The sequence below is a fragment of the Channa argus genome, chromosome 9 (assembly GCF_033026475.1).
Source record: "Channa argus isolate prfri chromosome 9, Channa argus male v1.0, whole genome shotgun sequence".
NCBI classification, from domain to species: domain Eukaryota; kingdom Metazoa; phylum Chordata; class Actinopteri; order Anabantiformes; family Channidae; genus Channa; species Channa argus.
This window is the reverse complement of record NC_090205.1, coordinates 21,746,020-21,771,390: the sequence shown is the minus strand read 5'-3', so window position 1 is coordinate 21,771,390 and position 25,371 is coordinate 21,746,020. Positions and strand designations below refer to the sequence as shown.

The window sequence follows — 25,371 nt, the reverse complement described above, 5'->3', positions numbered from 1 at the left end:
GAAGAGTTTCCCTCCTCTTTATCACAACACAGTTGATAGTACACTAAGTTTTCTTTATTCTGTCACCATCTCAGGAGCTAAGCTTCTCAGTGTTGCTCAGTGTCTCAATGAGAACAGGTTGGAGGGGCTGCAGTGTGTACAGTTTACAGATTTCTTGATGCCTGCAGAAATGGCATGCATTGGCATTAAGCTCTCACCCTACCGGCAATGAATCAAAGCAGAGAGGCAGGGTCATTATTGTAATTATTTATAAAATATATTCCTTTTTGATAGTTGCATAGAAAAGATTGCTTACTAAATAACTAAATGTCAGATATACTCTGTATTCTGAATACTAAATGCAGTTTAGTGTAGTGACCATGTAGTGTTAACCATAGTGACACGATATTCTACTTCACACTTGGCATTTTAGAATGTTTGTTCCAAAATTATCAAAAAGACTTTAAAATACAGCTTCAGGAAATCTGAAATCAGAAAATACAGGAATTCCATGGCTGTTTCAAAATGCTGATGAACTTTGTCACATCAAAACTTCACAATTAGCAGCACCAACAGCTGAGAAAAATGATGTCATCGGCCAAACATTCCAGATTGTTTTCATAAAGCAAAACAAGTCAAACAAGTTTCTCATAATCATCATCACATGGCACATGCAGGTTAATCCATACTGTATAGGATAGCAATTACAACAATGTTTGAAACATGTTATAAAGACTTGTGATATTTAATAGCTCTTGGGCTGAACCTTCCCAGACCTACTTAGTTGTGTAGAATCTGATTTCCACCTGTGTAGGTTTCTTTCAGCACCTTATCTACTCCCGGTTTGAAGCAGGTTGACAAAGAGGAAGGCCAGGCTATTCTTAACAAGATCTTCCTTGTTTTGTAGCAGCGTGGAAGCCTTTCCACAAATTTCTTATTCCCCCCTCCCATTGCTTACTTTCCTACTCTCTATGTGCCTCTGTTTGACTCTGCTGCCCTGCAACCACCTTCACTAAATACACACTCCCACACACACACTGTTCCCTTCTCTTCAGGACCAGAGTAATACAGAGATTTTCATTGGGGTGATGTCTGCAGGCATTGTGATTTACAAGAACAGGGTACGGATCAACTATTTCCCATGGTGAGTAACACGTACATCCAGAAATTAAAATGACATAACATGACATAAAATGACATTATGTCATTAAATAAGCAGGTCCCTTACCTTCATCTAATCTGAAAAAAGATGTAAAAAGAAAAAATAAACTAAAAATGTATGTGAGTGCAAGTATTTAGAATGTTTGTGTTTTAGAACACATAAAGGATGAACAGTAGAGGGCAAAGTACTAAGTCCTGGGGGGACACCTCAGGACGACACCTCTCTTCCTAGCTAGGAATACACAGAAGTAGAGGGATATCAGAATTAAAACATACATGCCATTTAAACAAGCACGTATACCTGTAAACAAGCTGCTGTTTCAGAGACTCAACGAAAGAAGGTTGTTAAACAGTTTCAGCAGCATGTGCTGGGATCCCAGGAGTGAGGTTGCTGAAAAGCAACTGTTTTAGCGCAGCTACTCTGTGGTCAACAGCACAAAAACCTGACAGCTTTCAGGTGTGAATGGTCTGTGTGGCTGAGAAACAGTGCACTGCTAGAAGTAAAATAATGATTAAATAACAATCTCCCTGGATATTTTCATACTACTCATACTCAAAAGCAAAGTCACTCTTAGTACTTCTACTGGAATTGCTGAGTCTGAATTGGCTTGCTTTGTAGGGTGTGAACTGCTGTTCTTGTCACAAACCCACCACTGTGTCAATACATCTCCTGCAAGATCCACTTGAACTGCCTCTAGGAGCCATTTTTGCTAAGAAATATGCTGTGTAATATTTTGGTAACCTCTCACATAGTGACATGTCATATTAATGTGTAAAGCCTCTGTTGCTCTTTTCAAGAATTTTGCAGATGAGTTCACAAGGCTTTTCTAGGGGGAGGGCTTTGATAACTATGATTCCTGGAAATATTAAAGACAGCAAATTTGCTTTCTATCTTCCACTATCGTCCACTTTTTGCCTCTGTCCATCTAATTCACTTACTGTCATCACTCTTCATGTATTTTGGTCTTGTTCTCCCTCCAAAGCATTGATTCTTAGAAATCCCTCATATGCTGCATGCTGCTCCAGCTGCACTCTGGGAGGCTAAATGTTAATGGGTATCAGGGGTTGGAGACTAACCACTCAAATCCCTGTAACTCTGTGTAGGCTTAAGAAAATCACACACCCTAAACAAATGCACATAACAGCTGATACATTCTGTACATGCGTGTGGCCATCAATGTAACAGCATGATATTCAAGATGAGCTTGAGTATGTGTTTACATAGGGTTTGTAGAATGACAGTTTAATTTGTGTGTGTAGAAGTACAAACGTGTGTGTGCATTTGTGCATATCCAGGCAGTTGGGCTAAATTTAGAGACCAACAGCGGCGTCCTCAACAGCTGTCCACTGCCATGTATGAGTGAGAGGAAGAAAGACAGAGGCATTGTAGTCAGAAGTGTCTGTCCACCCTTCACTCCCTGATTTTATTCTCTCTTCTTCATTCTGTCCCCTCTGTATCAAAGGGTGACTGTTTCTACAGCTGCTGACATGTTTCATGCAGACTCTCATTCTCTTCCATTTTTCATCTTTCTTGTTATAAACTAAATTGTAACATAAGGTACAGTCAAGGGAACCTTGGAAAGAGAGCATCTCTGACAAGAAAGGGAGACATTTAGATTTGTGCCTTTCCCTATTTCTGTTAGCAGTGGCCTGACAAATGAGCCACACTTAGAGAGGCCATGACTCACACTCTGCCTGTGTGTGTGTGTGTGTGTGTGTGTGTGTGTGTGTGTGTGTGTGTGTGTGTGTGTGTGTGTGTGTGTGTGAGTATGTGAGTAAGTATGTAAAATATATTTAGCAGGGAGCAATGAGTCACAGCAGCAACAGAGCTCTGGAAAGGGATTATGTTACTCTGCCGCTCACCAGTAGAGCTCGTACTATGGCTGCACGTGTGTGGTCTACTGATTTTAGACCATTTCTACGTCTTTAGACAATGAGTAGATAATACACAGTACACATATAGTATGGACATAATAACTTCCCTTTTATTATTGCTTTCAGGTTGAAAATTGTGAAAATCTCCTTCAAGTGCAAACAATTCTTTATCCAGTTGAGACGAGAGGTGGTAAGCTTACACACACACACCCACACACAAACACAATCACACACACAACCACTCCCACACACAGACACACTTTTTATCACCTACCTCTTTTCCACAGTTGTGTCTAGTGTGAGAACAGAGATAATCTAGCGTATGTGTTTTACTGTACAGTAGAATTTAGTGTAATGTATATTAGGGCTGCACGAAACTATATATTTCTTTTGTCGATTATTCAATCGATTATTTTTTCGCTTAATTGAATAAACTAGATTATTTTCCCATCTGTTATTATTCACTGGGTCACCCGCAGGACAAAGACATGGTCCCCTGAAGTATTTAACAATTGCACAAGTCTATCCCGAACAAAACTCGGCAAACTATACGTTGTTAGAAAGCAGACAACCCCACAATTCCAGTGATATAATTTAAGATTGAAATAACACAGCAAAAACTGTTTCTCAAAATGTAACTAAAGTTCATACCCAGCAAGATGATAAATCTTGCCAAAACACACAGTTATTGAATCCTTAAGTGCTTTACACAACTCCAATGAATAAAATGGGACCAAGCTTTTAGTTAAAAAACATGTTATTCTATTAAAAAAAAGCCCAAAACACCTGCTCTTCACTGTTCTGTCATTGCTAAAAATTTGTACTTTTCTTTGTTTTCACGGTTGTGATGGCTGCACATGAAAATTAAACACTGCGACGACCAGATTTTGAAACCGGCCAGCATTCTGGATCAAAACAAGCCAACATCTAAGCATCTATGACAAGGATTGGGCTCTCAGTGAGCCCGTAAACCAATCAAACCCCTGACAGTAACGCACAACTTAACACAGTGGTTGAACACTTCTCGGCTGTTACAACCAACATTCCAGATACAGACATCTTAATCCCTATTTATGAAGCATCGATGCAAGTTACGGTAGTTGCCGTATTTAAATAATCAATTACACCGACGCGTCGCCCCAGCCCTACTGTAGATACAGTACAGTAGATGTTAGCTGAGCTGCATCTGTATCAGATTAACCCCCTGCTGTCTGTTTCCTTATTGACTCTTCTTAAGTTAAAAAAATAAATCAGTTCTACAGAGAGCTGAACACCAGTTGGATATTTATTTTCACCACAAATACAATATTTTTAGGTTTTCGAAACAGTGGTAAACATTAGTAACATAGTACCCCACAGGTTGCCTCTGGGGTTGTGTATGTGGAAATATTGTAGATTTGCTAAACTGAAAATATAGAAATTACTATTTCAGTAAAATTCACCTATTGAGTCAGCTGTAACATCTCGTAGTGCAGTTGCGAATGTGTGAAAGATAAACAATGAGATAGACAGCAATGTTTGACACTGTTTCTAGACAGTGACCATAGAGCCAGGTTATAATGAATGTTGGTCTAATTGGTGATGGTGATGATAATTTCATCCCCAGCCCCTGACATAAGTGATACTTGGTTTTAGACCAGCAAAAAATGTATGTCAAGTTCAACGCTTTTCAAAGTTTTTCTGAATTAAAACCGGCCTTTCAACAACCAAACAACTGGTTTCTGGAATTGCCTTGGTAGAAATTCGGTAAACGACTGGCTGCAGCTTCCACCCTAACAAACTATTAGCGGATAGGATGTATAGATAACAGACAGAGGAGTAAGTTTGCTAAAACTAATGAATAAACCTTTAAAACTGCTAAAAGTAAGGGGTAAACAGCTGTTAAATCTTAAACAAATTTGGAAATTGATGGTGGTGTTGATAACACAAAAGTTGGGAAACTGGCTTAAACCTATGCATTTTTTTTATTTGTATTAATTGTCACTGATCTACACTGTAAATCATTACAGCAATGCAAATAAATTGCTGTTGAATTTCTGATAACCTGAACTTTCAAAAATGCAGGGCTCACTCACATCTCTCTGCAAACAGACAGAGACACGGGAGACTCTGCTGGGCTTTAATATGGTCAACTATCGGGCCTGCAAGAACCTATGGAAAGCCTGTGTGGAGCACCACACCTTCTTCAGATTGGAGCGACCCATCCCTCCACAGAAAAACTTCTTTGCTCACTACTTCACACTGGGTTCAAAGTTTAGATACTGGTAAGAACAAGATGATACACATATATGAACTTAAAGCACAGAGAATGTGCTAGAGGCAGAGGACACATTCAGACTTGGACACATCAGCATATACAAACACACAAACACATACTGTACATAATCCAGACTTGTTGTTGTTGTTATGTCTGTCTTTTTCAGTGCGTTTCTCAGTGTGAGTCCCACTTCAAGGGCTCTTTAACAGAAGTGCATGTTGGTTTGGAAGTTAATGCAGTTGTTTCACTTATGTTGAAGAGGCTGAACTACTGCGAAGGCTAGTGGTTGTCTCTCAAGCTACCTTACTCAGTAAACCACAACTTAATTATGTATGGTTTACCTCAAAAATGAGGAAAAAGTAACTTGTTTGTGTTTGGCCTCACAGCCAGTCTTTTAAGTTTTGCATAAATAGTTTGTGTTGGAGTCCATGAGCAAGTAATTTCATAGATCCATACCACTGCTGCCACTCCTTTCTCAAGCAAAACATATGTAACACAAAATAACGGTGTAACTTTTGAGTGTTTTGAGGACACTTTCTATTTCCTTTTTCTGTAAATTGTGAGTGAAACATGAACTGAGAATTGGGGCTCTGGTCATGCATTATTGAGCATAAGTGATGCAACGTGAATGAGCCTTGCTGTCATGTTTTTTTTCTTAACAGTTTATGTGTAGATGTGTGTCTGCCTTTGACAAACAGCATTAACTGACTTATCATTGAAGAGACACTTTAGTTTTCATGCTATAAACAATGTATCACCTGATACTGAGTAGTTTTGATGTTATTATTTGGAATAATCTGTTTATTTTGAGACAGAATTTTCCGAAACAGCCAATGTAGTTGTTCTGCAAAACAATAATTACTGTTGACATGTGAATTGTTTCTGACATCTCCACATAGTTTTAATGTTGTGGTGCATTGTATATCACTACCTGTTTCATTTAGGGGAAATAGGCCAAGTAAGCATTGTTTTAAAATAATGTGAACGGCGGTTCACTTCATTTAGAGTTAGACATTTCACTGAATGTTGTTTTTGTTGTATTTGTCCCTAGTGGGCGGACAGAGGTGCAGTCTGTGCAGTATGGAAAAGAGAAAGGCATCAAGGACAGAGTATTTGCCAGGTAATGGAAAGTATTTTGGGATTAATGTAGTCTAGTCATTACAAGCCTTTAGGGATAAAGTTACCTCGTAATGAACTTTAATATAGTTGTTTTAATTTTAAATGCAATTGGATTCATGTTTGTGTGTAAATAGGTCTCCCAGCAAGCCACTGGCAAGGAAGTTAGTGGGTGGAACTGACTGGGAGTCAGTCAGCAGGAACAGTCTATCAGATGAGAGGCTGGAAACCCAGAGCCTGCCCACTCGCTCACCGCCTGGGACACCCAATCAGTGAGTCCACGTTTCAGGATTTATACCAGAATGAGTTTGAGTCCGCTTTACTTTATACAGTTATTAGAGTGGAAAATGTAATGTAATCATATTCAACATAATGAGGGCTATTCTTTCTTTTAAATCTTTTTAAAGTTACTTTAAAAAAAAGTTTTTTTAGAAGGAAAAAAAATGTGTTTGCTGTTATTATAAACCTATTGTGGAAAATAAGCCTCTGTTATGGTAAATGACAGCCAGATCTGCCAACTGCAAAACTAACCACTGAAAACATGTTGCAGGACTGTTTTGGCAAGTGTTTGTGCTGGAGATTCGATACACTTTTTGTTTAATCTTGTATTTCAGAATGTGGAGTAAATCATTTTATAAATAAATGTTCCAATACTTTTGTCATTATGATGTCAGTTTTACTCTGATTAATGAGACAATTCCTTCTCTTAGTTAAATGCATTGTCTAAAGAAAATGGAGTATAACAAGTGATAAAGTAAAAATTAGTAAAATCTGAGTCAATAAGAGTGCAGTTCTGATTATCCATTGCATTCCAGCTTTCAGGTACTGTGTGATACCTGAAGCAACACACATTCCCATCAGCACCAAAAAATGTAGAAGTTGTATCCCCAGCGTTATTAACATTATGTGTCTTTGTGCATTTGTGTTTGTCAGGAACTCGTTGTTTGTACAAGAGGGCACACGACTACGCCCATCATCCGTTGGCCATCTTGTTGATCATGTGATTCACGCGTCACCCAGCCTGCCTGTCTTCTCCTCCAATCACAAGTCAGCGTCATCCACACAGGCCAACAGCATCAGCTTGGACTCTACACCGTAAGTCTCACAACTGCTGGGCGCTTAATTAAATTATGCTTTTCTGAGGCAAGTCATTGCCTTATTCATCTTTACATCTGTTCTCCCCTTTTTCCCTTTTCCTTTCCATTTTCTGTAGCATATCTCACCCACTTTTTTTTTTAATTTTTTTTTGAAAAACAGCGGTAAATTTCACTGTAAATTCAATGCCTCATAAATTAAGCATTTCTCTGAAAAGCTGTCCTTCAATTTTGAAGTAAAATTTAATTAGCGTTAGTGCCACTCTGTCTGACTGCACTGCTGAGTTGACTATTTTATAAATGTCTCTCTGTGTCTGTGGCTTCTCCCAACAGTTTACACCCTCTCCCTGTGTTACTTAGCTGGTCCTGTTAGAAAGATGAACCCTTTGAAAAACAGCCTGTAAAATGTGTTTATAGCGTATAACAGGGTGGAGAGGTCGTACAGCAGGGCTGAACTAGAAATTAGAGTCTGTCTGTCTGTGTCTGCTTTCTGCATGTCATTTTCTAACTATTGTCACTACAAATATTGTCTCAAGGTGTGGTGTGCCCTTCAGGAGTTTAATATTTGTAAGTTACACTTGATAACACACCTGGTGTCATCTCGGTTGGAAATGCCTGGGAAAAACTTAACTATAAGTTAGGAAAAGGTCAGTTAAAATAATCCTTTGCCATGTCCTATTGTCCCCAATGTATATTGTGATGATTCCTCCCTGTGAGAAGGATTTGTCAGTGTGATATTGACGATATAGAAACACAATATACTGTACTTGCATATGTGCTGTAACATGAGAGAAACATAACACAATACACAACATACAATACTGTATCCCAATATTGTGGCTAAAAAGATAGCATAAGTAATATGATTACTGCACTTTTTTTTTTTTTTTTTTTACTTTACCTGGGACTAAATTATTGTTGTGACCAGATGAGTAACAAACCTAAAGCCACGTAATAAATGCTTAAAATAAAATTCCCTTCTGCACCATTTTGCGGTACTGAGCTCAGATTGAACCACAGATCTAAGATGCACAGAATCTGTGGGCCTGCTCTGGTTTGTGTGTTTTACTTTTGAATGAGGCAAAAGATGTGAAATGGAGAGAATAGAGAGAGATTATAACATTTCTCAGTTAGAAATTAGTGTGGTTGCAGTAACATTGCAGTGGTAGTTCCACTGCCTACAAAGCTCTACAAACACACACGCACGCCAAGTTGTTGGCTCATCGTGTTACAAAGCCAAAGCAGGATGGTTATTTTAGTGGCTTTATCTATAGTAACAGTTAATGTTTTCGATCTCCACTTCCATTTTAATATATTTAATACACAACATTTTATGCTTGCATAATTCCTAAAATTTCCGTCAAATTGTAAAGTTTTACTTAGAATTTAAACTTTTTTGGAGATGGTCATCAGCCTTTTCACCATCCTGTCCCAGTTTGTTGACAGATTCGTTTGAAATGTGTTATTTAACAATTATTGTTATAATCTACACATTATTACTGTAAGTGAGACATCAAAATGCTATTGATCTCAGAGCAGTGTTCAGTTTGTAGTACACAGAAACAGTGGGCATAAAGTAAGGATGAGTAATATTAAACTTAGCGGTTTACATGATGTCTTAATGTGAAAACTTTTCTTGCCCAAATAAATGCTCCACTCTATCAAAAAAATTGGTTTATTCTTTATCTCCGTATAAAACCTCAAAGATTAGAAGAGAAATCACGGACTCTCATAATCACAGATAGTTGAGTTGCATATATTTGCACACACATATATTCACACGCACACACATATATATAAACACACACACGTATATTCACACACACACGTATACACATTGTGTATATTTAGTGTTGCTGAGCTATCAGTTCTAAATCTAATCTCTAAAAACTACCTTGTTGCCCCACATATTAGATTGTGTTTTTTCTTTCGGGTGAGAACCAGACATACCTAAGCTTAAAGATTTATATACAAACGCTATTTGGGAACTTATATTTTCATGTTGATTACTTTTCTTTGACCCATAATCCAAATTTTTCCAGAGTTTCTCCAGAGTTTCCTCTAAATAAAACTAAATTCTTTTCTGCTTTCTTTCCTGAGCCATGGTTATACACTGTTGGTTCAACACATCAGCAACACAACAAAGTCATAGCCTTTAGACACTCTCACTATAATTTTCTGTTTTTAGTTTTGTAGAGCGAAAATTATCTGTTTAGCAAACCACAGCATATTACAGTGATGGTTTTACAACAGAGTGTCTTCATTTCCTTGACAGTGTGAGGGAACAAAAAGCTACAATTATACATTATACTGTAACACAACATTACATGGAACTGTATGGTATGTTGTTAGAAATTTGCATGCTATAATAAGACCTTTGCTTCAAAGATGCCAATCAGATCAAAGATCAGTGGCTTTCAGCTTGTCCCTTCAGTGTTCTCCACAGCAGTAATGTTCCGTACATTGATTTGGCTTGTGTTGTTTACGCCAGATGCGCTTCCTAAAGCAAACCTCCCATTTTGTTTTTTTTTAGTTTTTTGATTTTTATCTGTGCTCGGGACCAGCGTCCCAACCCAATGCTCAACCCCTGAGCCACCAGGCCCCCAAAGATGCCAATCAGATCATTTTGTTTAAAACAAAATGTCTTTGTTGTGCACTGAAAGTGTTTTTAAGTTTATCTTCTTGAGGTTTCAGACGCAAGTATGCATGTGATTTTTCTGTCCTAAGTCATGGAACATTTGAAAGCAGGTCTTAATCATGTTCTTTGTAGACATATTCATTTCACACGTCTGTCACGTTGAGGAAACAGAGTAATGCAGCAGGATGTGGAGCCCTGGCCTGCTGTGCAATATCCTCCTTCTGAAAACTTGACCTGGTTTTGACCCATAATATTTTAGATGTGTGTTTGAGACCTAAAGTGGCACCAGTAGCAGCAGCCAAAACAAATCCCATGCTCTTTGACTGATGCTTCTGCCCTTGAGTAGTGCCTGTACACACACTCATACGCACTTGCCCCCTAAGAGCCAAACATAAAGTGAAATGACTGGCTTTTACCCCCCAGAAAGCGAGACATGATGCTGCTGACAGCCTGACCTGACCGACCATGCTGTTTCACCGTAGACTCTCACTGTGTTAGGAAGGGGCTGATTTCCTTCCTTTTGCAGTCCATTTGTTGAGGTTAATGCATTGTGACTAACACATTCCCATTAAGCCCCTCTGTCTCTTGCAAGCTCTTTTTCTCCATGTTTCCCCCCACAGCCCACCTCTTTAACAAACTGGAAGACCTCTTGCTATACCTTTTGTATTGTCACTTTTTTTGTACCTGCAAGTTTGTCTCTCTTTAAAACACGCCTATTTTGTCAGCACTTATAGCTGCTAAAAAGCAAGTTTGGAGATTAATTTCATAATAATTTATAATGGTAATAAAGCACTGTGGGTACAGGTGTAATGCGTAAGTTAAGAAGGCAGAAGAAACATCAGTAAATCAGGAACACATTTGTTCACTCTGCTTAAAAAAAAAAAAACTATTGTCAACATTAAACCATTTTTTTCCTGACTCTTCTATATTTTTCTCCTCCCTGTCATTCCCTAATTTTGACTCTCTAAAGGTCTCCAGAAGGGGTGGATGGACCACCTCCAGCTCTGCCCCCCAAGCAACTCAGCCGAAAGACCTTGAGCCAGATAATCCAGGCCCACTCTCAACAGAGTCTCTTGGACAACCATCTCAATGAGATGTATGATGTTCCTGTGAACGCTGACAAGACCACGGTCAGTGTTGCAACACAAGACATGAATAATTTACCTTTTTTTTATTATTATTATTATTATTATTTATCTAAAGTGCATAGTAGTTTAAAACTGTCATATTTTTGTAAATTGTGTTTTTTTTCCCCTAAAACATTTAGTTTTGATATTTTAACTAAACCCCTTTCTGTAATGTGAATTCAGAGAGAATTAATAAGTCTTGTTTAGCCTCTTTTAGCTTGTAGATTTGATCCCACACATTTACTGCATGGACAGGTATTAGCAACTGCAACACACTCACACCTACCCACAGGTAGTCTCTCCTCCCACAGGTTGTCTCTGTAAAATTACAAATTTTATGTGATAGACCAAGCTTAATTTAATGTTTCTTCGTCACCAAAGTGGCTACGAAATCATGGAAACTCCTAATCTCAAGGTTATATTGTAACTCAATTTTGATGTATTTATTCAAATGTTTTTCAGCTGAATGGAGTAGTCCCTCATGATAATCTGGTCCTGATCAAGATGAGACCTGATGAACATGGACGTTTTGGCTTTAATGTCAAGGTCAGGCCTTATACTAGTTATGATCAAAGGGATTTTTTTTTTTTTTTTTTGCTTTTAATTTTTTTTACATGCACAGTTTTTTCTTGCCAAGGACTCATAAGATATAGGATGTCAATTTGATGAAAGGACAGTGATTTGTGCTTTTAACATCTGTGTCTGTGTGTCTTCAGGGTGGAGCTGACCAGAAGATGCCCATCATTGTGTCTAGGGTTGCTCCAGGAACATCAGTAAGTGAACAGCCACCACATATGAGCCATAAATCAGTTGATGAGGAAATATGGTACCATTCCTACTTTATTTTCAATCACTGATGCGGGGTGTATAATAAGATAATCATATGAGCATATATCTTCTCACACTTGTAAACATATTTTAGACTAAACATTTTTAACTAAATTCAGGAGCACAAAAACCCTCACCTTTGTCTGCCTCCAGTTGTGTTCAGTTTACTTAATTTCCTCTCTTAACCCCTTTAGGCTGACCTGTGTGTGCCTCGCCTTAATGAGGGGGACCAGGTGGTCCTAATTAATGGGCGTGACATATCCGACCACACCCATGACCAGGTGGTCATGTTCATCAAGGCCAGTTGTGAGAGCCACTCTGGGGAGCTCATTTTATTGGTCAGACCAAATGGTGAGTTGTTTCCATTGGTCAGACCTGCTGTGAAATGTTTTACCATCTGACTTGTTTGACATGTGATAGACTGACAGGTAACAATGCATATTAATTAAGTTTCCTGTTAATTTTTATTAGCCCTGATGTCATGCAAACGTATGCTGGAGTTTCTCGTGAGCAAGAGCTTATGCGTCTAACGTCAGATCAACAACTTGAAATTTTAGATTAGCTTGTAGAAAAATTAGATTTTATTGAAATCAGCTTTATTGTCCAAATATCTCAACACTTTTCAAAATGAATGAGGAGGCCAAAACATTCCCTTAATATAATGCACTTCCGTACAACTCCACCACTGACACAGGCCATGACTCTCAATAATAAACACATAGAATTATCACCTTTCTGACAGTTTTACTTTAAAAACTGAGAAATGTTATATACTTATGAATACTTATACTTATATTAAAGTATAAGTATACTTTATGCTAAATATACTTAGAAAAATTATAAATGTATAAAACTATGATTGACAGCAGATCTGCTGTAGTGAATTGCATTAGATTTTACAGTTGTACCTATTGAGGTGGCCAGGGAGTGTTCTTTGCTCTTAAAGTTCAGCTCTCCTGAACTCAGCCACAGCCGCATGCAACTGTAACATATTTCTTCCCTGTCCCATTCAGCAATCTATGACGTGGTGGAGGAGAAAGTGGACTCAGAGCCAGATTTTCAGTACATCCCTGAGAAGTCCCCTCAGGACCCCAACCAGCTAGACCAACATGCTCTGAGGGACTCTATGGTCACACTGAAGGAAGGCCTGAGCAGTGGAGCCATATTGGCACAGTTTGATGTGAGAAAGACAGAATAGTTAACAAAAGTAGACTTCATGTGTATATATTTGCTCCCACAGAGATACACACATGCATTTGCAGTATGTTTCAGTAGTTTAATTAATTAATAGGCTTACTTTCTCAAAGAACTGTCACAAATTCTTCCTCCACATTCCACAAACTTACTTCCTTATAATGACTATCACTTAACAGCTCCCTGTTTAACTCCTGTGTTTTGCTATTATTGAAGAGAATTATTAAGTACAAAAAAACTCATGTGCACCTTGTGGAATGTGAAATGTTTTTATACATTTGCACTCAGAAATTTAATTTACGTATGTGCTCATTTTTCTTAACAGCAACTATACAGGAAAAGGCCAGGGATGACTATGCTGTGTGCCAAATTACCTCAGAACGTTTCCAAAAATCGCTACAGAGACATCTCTCCTTGTACGTGACTACACATACAGCTTTCTATTTCTGTTGACTTGTGTATTGTAACCGTATCAACCATAACCTTTTGATCTTCTCATCACTTTATCTCTCTTCCTGTTTTCCTTGTAAACTCTTCTCTTTCTTCCTTTGCTATTCGCCCTTTGTTGTCTTGCAATTGTACCCTCTTATTTTCTATCTCTCTGCCTGCAGATGATGCCACGCGGGTCATTCTTAAAAGCAAAGATGACTACATCAATGCAAATTACATCAATGTGAGTTTTTTCCTCCCAATTCTGCACTTTCAGATTTTTTAGTTTTTGTATTTTGTTGTATTTTCTGTGTTTTGCTCTTTTGAGGCATAGTGGATGGTTGCATTAGTTAAGCGTCATAACACACTCTATGGTGGCCAGAATGGATTACAACATTTTACAAGCGAGTAATAGTAATGTGCTGGTTGCGAATGAGTTGGCACAGCATAAATAAAATATTTATGTGTTAGTTTTTACACCAATTTAAGTAAAATAAATGTATACTTGAAATTTTAAGGGTTAACATAAATATATTGAATAATTTAAGTAATATAAACGTACACATACCAATCATAGTTCAAATCATAGCTAAATGTTGCTGAAGTCATAAGTGGTACTAAATAAAGAATTGTTTGGGAGCCTAAAGAGTGGTCTGTTTCTGCTGAGCCATGCTGTCTGATGTGGCTCAGCATAAAAAAGTCTGAAATTCCATCAATAGTGAGTTTACATCATTGTGAGGTAATGTTTTACATGTCTTTGAGTCAGCCACACATTTTTTTTTAACGTAGCAGCACCTTGTAGATTTATAATTGGGCTATTTGGGCTGAGTACAATATTGGAATTACTTTTTGGAATCTTTTAGGGCTGTTATGTGACTGGAAAGGCTGCAGCATGGTATAAACAGCAGTTCGTTAGAAAATAATTATGTGAAGGAAAATGTTTTCCAAGCGTCTGGTTCATGCATTGGCATTTAAAATATATTTTGCAGTTGAATCACTGTTTGTCTATGTGGCTTAATTAATAGTGAGTGTGAGCATAAAAGACACTTATTGCTACTTCTTACTCATCAATCAGCCCTTTGCAACCACTAATACATTTTCCAATGAGTGCTATCATTTTTTAATTCTGCTGCCTGTTGTCAGTCTGAACATTGATCAGTCATATAAAAAGTGGAAAAATGTCCACTTGTGACTCTTAATTTCGATTTGCTTTGTATGTGGATTGCCACAGAAGGGTATTCTGAAGCACCATCAGCCTTATTTAAAAAAAACAAACTTACGGGCTGATGATATTAAAAGTTTATTGAGGTGTTCTCTTTTGTGCCTTACCATGAGCCAACTAAAAATGTTTTTATTTTTAAGAAATTGTAATTAAATTGAAAATTTACTAATACTAGCTTTCCTAAGAACAGGACATTGCATAAGTCTAATTAATATAAGTCTATGTTCATTAAACATTTTCAAACTCAATACCTTCAATTCAGACTTGCGTGTCACAATAAAGTTACCCGTTCTGACTGAATGCATCTGAATGTCATATACAAACAGGACACTAACTGCTGATGTTTAAGTGCTGATAATCATGTTTTAAGAAGGTTTTATTCGCCTTTTGGCCAAAGTTGAAGTACATCTTTTGAATTGAAAAGCACAAACAAAAAGGTGTAAAGTAATAGCCCTACAATCTAATTCTCTTTTTCTATTTCTTTCTCTCCCTTTTTTTCCCCCCCTCAAGATGGAAATTCCAGCCTCAAGTCTGATAAACCGCTACATAGCATGCCAGGGCCCACTACCCAATACCTGCCCTGACTTTTGGCAAATGACCTGGGAACAGGGCTCAACCATGGTGGTCATGTTGACTACGCAGGTCGAGAGGGGGCGGGTATGTAGACAGTTTCTTCAAAGACCGGACTGGGCACCACATATGGTCCATTAAAACATTTGCTTTGGGATTAGTAGGTGCAGCTACACCTGCACAGTCATATACTCAAATGTAAGAGGAGTGCTGGATATCTTGGAACTCAGCTTGCCTGACAAAACCCAGGTTATCTGATATTGAATTTGTCAGTTTACTACAAAAATATTGACTGCTTAATATGATCCATGTCCATGTCAAATTCTTAACTCTTTTATTCTGCTGCCAAAGCATTTGATTATTTTAAGCAGACTGCAAAGACGCACACATAGTTTTAAGTTTATGAAGCTTGTGCCTTTTGTTAAACCAATTACATGCTAATTTAGTCAAACGGTTTTCTCCAGGAGTAAGACAGAAGTAAGACACCAAGAGGGTAAAACTTTAGGTATAGATCATAGTAACCTGCACATACAGTTGGAATTGCTAACTGAAACATCTTAAAATGTTGAGCTCTGTGATCCAGGGAAATTTGGGTTTCATCACTTATGCTATTAGACTTTGTAAATATGTACTGATTTGTATGTTAATATGTGTTTACAGGTGAAGTGTCACCAGTACTGGCCCAACCCAGACAGTAGTACCACCTACGGAGATTTTAGAGTTACATGCCACAACGAAGAGGGCAACTCTGCCTTCCTGGTCCGGGAGATGACTCTCACACACACACAGGTAGCCACAAACACACAGCCATCTACAAGCACATGATGTCAGAAGAAACTAAATAGGACAAATAGGAAATGGAAGGAAGAATGAGTGGAAGAAATGGCAGAAAAAGAAGAAAGTGGGGAGGTGTCTTTTGACAACCACAGCAAGTTAGAGAGGAGGGCGAAGGCGGTGCAAAAAGAGCCGCTCTGGGTCTAGTCAAAGAGAGGAACCAGAGTCTCAGGAACGATGAGCTGCTGGGGAGCAAGAGGAGGTGTGTTGCCATAGTGACCAGTGTGGGCTGTTCTTTTTCTGGCTCCCACTGCTGCATCCAGGCCATGTACTGGGATATGGTTACCATGACAACCCAAGTACCACAGTCAGTCACAGTACTGAAACAGTGAAAGAAAGAGAAACCAAACAGAAAGAGTGGGATGATGATGATAGTTTGAAAATGGGACTGGGGACTGTTACTTTTGTTTTCTCGGGACGTTGAAGCCTTGTGCTAAATGACCGCATCACAGTGAACTTTCCTTTTACATTCTTCTAAACGGAAGGCTGCTGTTTGTTGGTGCAGGTACAATTACGTTTTGTGGTAATAAATCAACTACCATACCATCATTAATGGCAGCGTCTAATTAAACATTAACTTTCAATGGTTATTAAGATTGTTCCTGCTGTTTCCTCCTCATTTCCTGCTATCTGTGTTTTCTTGATTACTTCACAGTGTGTGGTCTATGTTAGCATGACCTTTAAAGTATATGGCTGTAGGAGGAGGCAATTAGCATTCTCCTTTGTCTGTGATTGTTGCTGTGGAGATAGATGTGTTACCATGGCAATGCAGAGAGGCAATATTTAAAAGGAACACAGGCAATGAGTTGCAAAGGAAACAATGGTCAGTTATTTGCACTGTGTGTATATGTCATCATCATTATATCACTGAATCATTGTCAAGGAAAAATGGAAAGTGGTAGATTGCAACAGTATACAACAATATTTCATAGTAAGGCTAGAGAAAATACAGCATCCAGTAAAGTAGAACGTGTAAATGCACTGTTTTTATTCAAACAGCCTGTTTCATTAGAAATGTAAAGACCAGAATAACACAACCAAGGTGTCAAGTAGTCATTTGGAGGTCGCCCACATATAACACAATAACTTGTTTCGGGTTGAGAATAAGCAATATCTGAAAATGATTCATTTTGTAGTGACCCGAGGCCTGAGGTGAAAGTGAACCCCCTCAGTTTGTTTCCAAACTTTTTTTTTCCTGAACAAAATTATTCAATTCTGTGGCATGACAATAATAGTATTTTATTTATTTATTTATTTATTTATGTATGTATGGATGTATTTTTTTACTTACTTACTTACTTACTTACTTACTTACTTCTTCTTCTGTACAGAGTGAGCAGCAGAGAGAGATAACTCATATTCAGTACGTGGCCTGGCCAGATCATGGTGTCCCAGATGACTCCACTGATTTCCTTGATTTTGTGGCTCTGGTACGGGCCAAACGGGCTGGACAGGACCATCCCATGGTGGTACACTGCAGGTACAATTGCCATTCTGTAATAGTTATAGGGCCATATCAAACAGTCGCTGTAACAAACTTATAGCATCTTTCATTTATAATTTACATAATATAACTGAGCATTCATTATTGTCCCTACTACTTTTTTCCAGTGCCGGTATTGGTCGAACAGGGGTTCTTATTACTATGGAGACAGCATTGTGTTTAATGGAGTGCAGTCAGCCGGTGTATCCCCTAGATATCGTCCGGACTATGCGAGACCAGAGGGCCATGATGATACAAACACCTGTATGTAGTCAAATTTTTTTGTCTGTCCAGTTGGTCTCAGCCACTTAAACTGAGCAGGTAAAATATCTCTCTCTCTCTCTCGTTCTCTCTCTCTCTCTCTCTCTCTCTCTCTCTCTCTCTCTCTCTCTCTCTCTCTCTCTCTCTCTCTCTCTCTCTCTCTCTCTCTCTCTCTCTCTCATTCTCTCTCTCTCTCATTCTCTCTCTCTCTCTCATTCTCTCTCTCTCTCTCATTCTCTCTCTCATTCTCTCTCTCGCTCTCTCTCTCATTCTCTCTCTCGCTCTCTCTCTCATTCTCTCTCTCGCTCTCTCTCTCTATCTCTCTCTATCTCTCTCTCTATCTCTCTCTCTCTGTCTCTCTGTCTTTTTATATTCTTCTTTTCAGAGCCAGTACCGCTTTGTGTGTGAGGCCATTTTGAAAGTCTACGAGGAAGGTATGGTTAAACCACTCAAGGCCGCTGTGTACCAGCAGAGAGAAAAGGTGAATGATGAGAAGGATGAGGACAAGAAAGAGCAGCAGAAAGGAGGAGAAGAGAGAGAAGAGACAGCGGCAGCAGAGGAAGGTGAGGTAGCTGTGGCGGAATTGCTGAAACGAGGTCTGGATGAAGATGATGATGACGATGAAGAGGTAGAAGTTCTGGATGTGGGAGAGGTGACAGAAGAAGGGGAGGAAGAAGAGGAGGACGAGGAGGAGGAAGTAGAGGAGCCAAGTGTCGCAAGTGCCACCAGCGTGACAAGTGAGACCAGCGTGAACCCTGACCCCGATCCCGCTAACCCGTGACATTTGACTACTGAGTCATCAGAGGTTACCAGGAAGAGGCCAGGTGGCCGGAGCAGAGAACAAAAGCACTGTTGCACTTTATGCTGACAAAAATGGAAATTATGGACTTAAAAAAAATTTAATCCAGCTGTGTTGAATAGGTATCATTAGGAGAATCTGAATGTTCAGGGTAAAGAAAAAAAGTGTACAAAGAATGAAAGATAAAAAGTATGAGTGGGTAGAATGTGGATGGGGAATTGCTGTAGTGCCATAAGTATGAAGGGGAAGGGCTGTCCCATTAGATGGAAATCCATACACCCAGAGCCCTTTTTTTGCACCAAAGGGTTTGCCCTGTCCCCTTCTGTGCGAGTCTGCCAGACGGACCTGCCTTTTTTTTTTGTGTCCTTTTAGCTGATAAAGAGATATACCTTATCTTTTGTTCTTGAGAAAGAGTATTTATTGTGTTTTAGTTTGTGTCAAACCCTGTCCACTGAACAAAAAAGCTGTACGTTCTGTTTGTACGAGTCTAGAGCTTCATGCTTTCCTGATTAAATCTTAGGTAGTAAAGTAGTGTGATTCCTCTTCTTCTAACTACTTCTTTATTTCTTTTGCATTTTGTGGGGAAAAAAAACAGTGATTTAATTTATTGTACTTGGTTTTATCTTTCTCTGGCTTTCTTGTCTAAGTTTCTGACAGCACAGACTGACAGATGGACAGCTGAAAGCACTTTGTATCTCAATTCTTGTGCTGTGGCAAGTTGGGTACTTTTATCCTGCTTTGTGCTGTGCTTCTGAGCTTAAAGACACATGTTCTGCCACCAATGTGAAGGGACAAAGATTGGAACTGGTTTAGAATCCTCAGGTCCTGTTTTTACTGGGCACCTCCCTTTGATTTGTACTATCTGCATAAACATTGATCAATAATTTGGAATGAATTCTTTTCACATTGCATAAAAACAAACACCGTGTCACAAAGCGAGGCCCCAGTAGACACATGGTCACACTTGAGTCACAACTTTCCAGCTGTCGTGGTTGGTGAGGCAAGGCTGAGCTCAATTAATTTTTTTTTTTTTTCCCCAAATTGATATGTTGTCAGTTTAACATTAAATCAACTTACCTGTAATGTACATCAGAGTCCTCACTGAAGTGTCCTTGAGCCAGACACTGATATCATAGCCCCACTGTGTGACAAGCTATTACTTCTCCCTGAGTGATGGACATTTTTTATTAAAAGATTAAACCACTTTGTGGAACCCAAATACTTCCTTGCAGCTTAAACTGAAAAACAAATAGGAGTCCAAATATCAGTCACCATTCAAATTATTTTTTTTTCTGTCCTTTCAGCTTATCCTGTGAGTTCAGGGTCACCACAGCAGATCATTGTCCATGTGTTGATTTGGCACAGTTTTTACGGCGGATGCCCTTCCTGACACAGCCTCCCCAATTTCTACCGGGCTTGGACTGACACTGTACAGCTGGGGAGGGGAATGGGCTGTTAGGGGTTTAGTGTCTTGCCCAGAGACATACACACACACACACACACACACACACATGGTCACATGGTATATATATATATATATAAAATATAAAATACTGGTCCGGGGATCAAACGACTGACCCTGTGGTCCTTGGACAACTGCCTTACCAACTAAAGTACAACCGGACAGTAAACTGATCTCAACCTTAGTGTGAATTGTAAAACAACTGAACAGCTCCCTTCATTGACCTCAGCCTTTTTTTCCCCAACCAGGTCAAAACCTGTGTAACCTGTAAACTGGAACACGTTTGCAGTCAAGACTGGTGGATGTCATTGCATTGTGTGAGCAAGCAATCAGGGGACTAGTTATTTGTTTTCCAGGGGAATTTCCTGATTATTTTTTAACTAAGTAACAGTGAGGTCAGGAGGGGACTGCAGAGGAGCTTAGAACCAGCCCTTGCTGTTTAATCTTTTATCTGTCTGTCTGCCAGTGAACAGGTGACAGTTCAAAACAGCTCAAACAGAACATTTAACCAATACTTCTTTCTTTTTTTTTTTAAATTGATCTTTCCCAATTATACTTCCACTTTTTAGGGCATGTTGTTTTGAAGCCAAGATGATGTTCCATGAGTGATGTGTTTTTATTTCACAAAATCCAGCATTATGTTGCTTGTTGAGTCTTTTTATTTTCCAAGTACAGGTTAAGCGGTCATATTTTTCATAGCACTATGGAGCAGAGTGTAGCCTCTTTATAATTTGAGATATTTTGCTTATTCGCTGCTTCAGTACCTGCTGTTATTGGCTCCTACAGTGGATTCTGCTGGACAAAACCTACTGCTCTGTATGTGCGTATGTGAGAGAGAATGTGTGTACTCTGTTATCTTCCTTTCTATGTATGTCTTCTCATCATCCATGTCTAACATGTAGTTTGTTAGCTGTCTGGTCTAAGCCTGCTTGATTGTCAACTGGAATGAAAGGTTGTGCCACGAACCGTATCTAGTCTCAAGTTTTTGAACAAATGCAAACAGAGCCTTCCTGTGTTTATTTTATTATTATCCTTAAGTCATGCTGAATCTTTGCCTGTGAAAAAAACAATTCAAACTAAGTCATTCCTCAATTTCAAATTTTCGCTAAAAGTAGATGTGGGATCAAGAAGTACTGTACCTAGAAACGACTTTCCCCTTCACTGTGTGTATTATTTTTAATGTATTTCCTGCCTAACTTCATCTCTCAGGTGGTATCAGTCATTTCTGCAGAGCCCACGCAACATCCAGAGTCTATTCTTCTCATTGTCTTTCCCCAAATGCCTTTCTTTTGGATCATTTTACATGGATCCCACTCTCCCTGCATGGCCTCGAGGCATATGACACATCTCAGCAGAATACCACGGGTACATAGCGCAGTATCAGTAACAGCTTGCTTTCCACAGAAGAACAAACCGAAGCTAGCCAGAGGATGACTTCACTAGATAACTTATTTCACCTTTTGAAATAATGAAATTAACAGTTCGACACACAGTACGTGGCAGATCCCACATGTGCAAACTTATAATCAAAAAGAAAATCATCAGTTTTTGTATACAGCAGCTGGGCTGACAAATTTAGATCCAATTGAGTTAACACTGAGCCCCTCCTGGTAACGTGGCTTCAACAAAACTCAGAAAATCTTCATTTTTAACATTAAAAACAAAACAGCACATGCCCTGCAATGAAAAGTTAATTATTGAGAGATCAGAACTGCTGGTGTTTTTATCTGCACAAAATGTCCAGTAATGAGCTGTCAGTGTTTTGTTGTTGACACATAACTGGTACTGTCTGTGTCTGTTTGAGGTACTGATCAAAGGTAGTTTATAGTGGACCCGGCATGGGGAGGGCTTGGGTTAGTTGTATTTTTGTAAAGATGAAGACCCTTATAGCTGAGTAGGAAAAGGACAGCACTTTGTAGAAGGCTGAGTACCAGGTAGTGCTACTGGGAAAAAAAGTTGGAGAGCTACAGTAAAGCATTGTTAAATGAGTTTTGTTTTTAATTTATCATTTTTATTTTGTTTAAATAAAAGACCCCTGTAGGGAACAAGAAAAAGAAAAGAACTAACTACACAGTGCCACTTGTTAATTTTGTGTAAATACTACTAGACCATGTAAATACAATGTTGTATATGAAAAAATCTTTAAAATAAAAGGGAAAATGATTTGTGAGCAGAAAGATTTTGTTTATTTTATTTATATTTTTTCTTTTTTCTCTTTTGGGTAATTCAAAGGTGACACAAATTGTGTGTATTTCAAAACTGCTATTTCAAATTCTTTGTTTTATTTGAAAGTAATCTATAATAGCAAGTGTATATATAATGAAACAGAACAATGCAAAATGTTTTACCGTAATATTTTCTTGGTTAACTCCTACCTGTGTTATACAAAAAAAAAAAAAAACCTTTGTCCTCAGTTGCTTGTTTCTTTCTCGTATCATGGTTTTACGGTGCTTTGGACATGTCTATAAGCTTGATTGTGAACAATTAAAGCTTGTCTGTCAAAGCATGGAGATGTGGCTTCCGATCACCTTGCTTTTCCACACTGTAAAAGTGAGGTTGGGCAATGTTAAGAGCAAGCAGAAGAGATGTGCCAGTGCTGTCAACCTGTCTAATTTTGCATTTAGATTTTTGTGAGTTATAACCTTACCAAAATGTCTGCATTTGCAGAATCCAAAGAAAATAGCATAAACACTGATAGTAAGGCTAACCAAAAGGGGGAAAAAAAACAGCTTTTCTTGGGGAAAAAAATCCTAAGCACACAGCTCCCTAATGTGTTGTGTTGCCTTAAGGATTAATGATAATGTCAGATGATTTGATAGAATAAGGTACTTAAATCCTGTTTTATAATGGCATTACTGAGCCAGAGGCCAAAATGGCAGCTGTCGCATATGAAAACAGCAGAATTTAGGGCATTTTCTTTGCTTGAATGGACCGAGCACATTTTGATGTCTGAATGTTACATTTGAAATAACTATCTACAGACAGCCTTTTTCTGAGTAATGTTTTAGTGTATAGGAATAATTATCTGTATTTTCATACACAACTGCCAATCACCTCTGGATTTAATACCAACAACAGCTTACAGATGGGTTTTCAGTAAATATAAACAGTTTGGAGGGTAAAAGGCCAAATATACTGTACAGGTGCTTCTCTTCTGTCCACATACTCATCCAGTGATCATCCCAGTCTTTCCCCAGTTTAGAAACCTAAAGGTACAGGCTATTTTTATACAGTAGGCAGCTTACAAATAATCACATATGGAGATTTATTGTTACCAAAGGTTTTAACTTTGAACAACTGAGAACAGTGATATACGTACTTCAGAGTGAAGACATATATGGCCAAATTAATGTAATTTTAAAGAAACTCTTAATTCCAAGGACAACTAAATTACATAGTTGCTGATAAGAGGCCAGAAATGATGACTTCAAGCTATCGGAAAACCGCGAATCAAATGTTATAAAACCCTTATTCCTAATATAACCAGAAGATGGCGATAGTGTCAAATGGACTAACACAATGGTAGAAATTCAGAAAATAAATTTGGAGTCTAGTCCTCAGATGATGAAAGTTTAAAAATGGCACATCGTTTTCAAGGCTGAACGGTTATTTATATTATATTCATATATTAGAATTTTAATATAAATTAAAAGCTAAACAGTCGGTTTTTCTTCTCTGGCTCCTATGATAACAAATGACACTATAACTAAAAATAAATATAATCTGCCAAGGGAAATATAACTGAATACGTGAACATTTCTGTTTAGAAACGAAAGGATCAAAGGACATTTTAACTGAATTTAGCTTTTAAAAAGGCTTGTCGCTTTAAAAATGCTAATCACGTTTTGGTCGGGATTTATCGTGACGTCACATCCTGAGGAGAGCTTTGCCTCCTACTTTTTTGTTGGGACCTGGGACAGAAATTATCCCACAGGAGGGGCGAGCGGGAATAAAAGAAGAGAAAAAGAGAAAAAGAAAGAAGTTACAAATCATGGAGATGTACGAATTTGCTGTTTAGTCGTCTGCTATGCAAGCGGACATAGTTACATCGTGAATTCACGCGAGGAGGCTTTTTGTAAGTATCCTCTCATCCAGACGTCCTCGGGGCCACAATAAGTGGCTGCGGAGCAAGTGTATGTCGGACACAGCTCTCGGAGCGAAGGGTGGTGTTTGTTTTACTGCACGGGGCAACGCTTGGGTTATTCGTATGCCATGCGATCCTTTCTAAGGATTAGCTCGTGCGATAAAACAACTGCACACCTGTTGCTCTTGCCTAAGTTCCTCCAGGTATTTCAGGCCTTTACGGAGTACAAGTGCGGCTTTTGTTAATAGTTTTTTCATCAATATTTTTTCACAGCCATGTACGCATTTTGAAGAATGTCTTTACATTTCGTAAACATGTACGTATTTATTTTTTAAGGAGGTTTTTATAACCGGTAAAGCACAGGTCATCAACGGCTTTTTTTCTGGCAGACCTGGGTTTCAAATGGACTAGTGACTCCGTTAACTGATGACCGTATTCGACCGCATATAAATGTGTCGGTGGTTGCTCGAGGTTACTACAGATGTGGAGGACAGGAACCATTACCTGCTCTTCTTCTACCTGTCAGTGTCACTTTGTGCCGTTTTTGTAAATTACAGTATCAAAAACTCATATTAAGTTACTGTTCTGAGTCTGTTTTGGAGTGAACGTGCACTTTTACTGTTTCCAGCAGCTGTCACAAATACACAACTACGGACGCTTTCGGGAAACAGTCACCAGTTAACAGAGTTACTTGTCAGTTTGAAACACCTGAAACTATAACTATCAATGGACTTTAGCTAACGTTACATATCTTAGATCAACTAATTAGTATAGTAAAAGTCTCTCACATATGGGCTTAGGATCATTTTCAGTCCCATAATATCGGACATACATATAACTGTTTCTTTTTTTGACAGAACCCGTTACTGGGGTTATAATTAAAATATTGTGTATCCAGTTAACATTATATTTTCATTTCGTCACCTGAATAACGTTATAATTGTATATATCAACAAGT

At 38.5% G+C, this 25,371-nt stretch overlaps 2 protein-coding genes across 7 annotated transcripts in view; both read left to right on the top strand.

Moving 5' to 3' along the window:
• The window catches only part of ptpn4a (protein tyrosine phosphatase non-receptor type 4a), a 60,429-nt gene extending 41,481 nt beyond the window's left edge, over positions 1-18,948 (top strand). For 3 of the 4 annotated variants that reach the window (XM_067515441.1, XM_067515442.1, XM_067515443.1), the window contains 18 exons: positions 1,035-1,123; positions 3,142-3,205; positions 5,080-5,279; positions 6,324-6,392; positions 6,526-6,660; positions 7,322-7,483; positions 11,091-11,250; positions 11,710-11,793; positions 11,964-12,020; positions 12,270-12,426; positions 13,089-13,255; positions 13,595-13,685; positions 13,881-13,942; positions 15,431-15,577; positions 16,151-16,279; positions 17,656-17,804; positions 17,936-18,071; positions 18,454-18,948. In XM_067515441.1, coding sequence (XP_067371542.1) covers positions 1,035-1,123; positions 3,142-3,205; positions 5,080-5,279; positions 6,324-6,392; positions 6,526-6,660; positions 7,322-7,483; positions 11,091-11,250; positions 11,710-11,793; positions 11,964-12,020; positions 12,270-12,426; positions 13,089-13,255; positions 13,595-13,685; positions 13,881-13,942; positions 15,431-15,577; positions 16,151-16,279; positions 17,656-17,804; positions 17,936-18,071; positions 18,454-18,849 — 2,454 coding nt within the window. In that variant the 3' untranslated portion in view covers positions 18,850-18,948. The remainder of the gene's footprint in view (positions 1-1,034; positions 1,124-3,141; positions 3,206-5,079; positions 5,280-6,323; positions 6,393-6,525; positions 6,661-7,321; positions 7,484-11,090; positions 11,251-11,709; positions 11,794-11,963; positions 12,021-12,269; positions 12,427-13,088; positions 13,256-13,594; positions 13,686-13,880; positions 13,943-15,430; positions 15,578-16,150; positions 16,280-17,655; positions 17,805-17,935; positions 18,072-18,453) is intronic. The other variant, XM_067515440.1, reaches the window with a different exon arrangement.
• Positions 18,949-24,206: 5,258 nt separating this feature from the next.
• Positions 24,207-25,371, top strand: part of epb41l5 (erythrocyte membrane protein band 4.1 like 5) — a 29,542-nt gene continuing 28,377 nt past the window's right edge. For all 3 annotated transcript variants that reach the window (XM_067515947.1, XM_067515948.1, XM_067515946.1), the window contains exon 1: positions 24,207-24,404. The gene's annotated coding sequence lies outside the window, so the exon portion shown is untranslated. The remainder of the gene's footprint in view (positions 24,405-25,371) is intronic.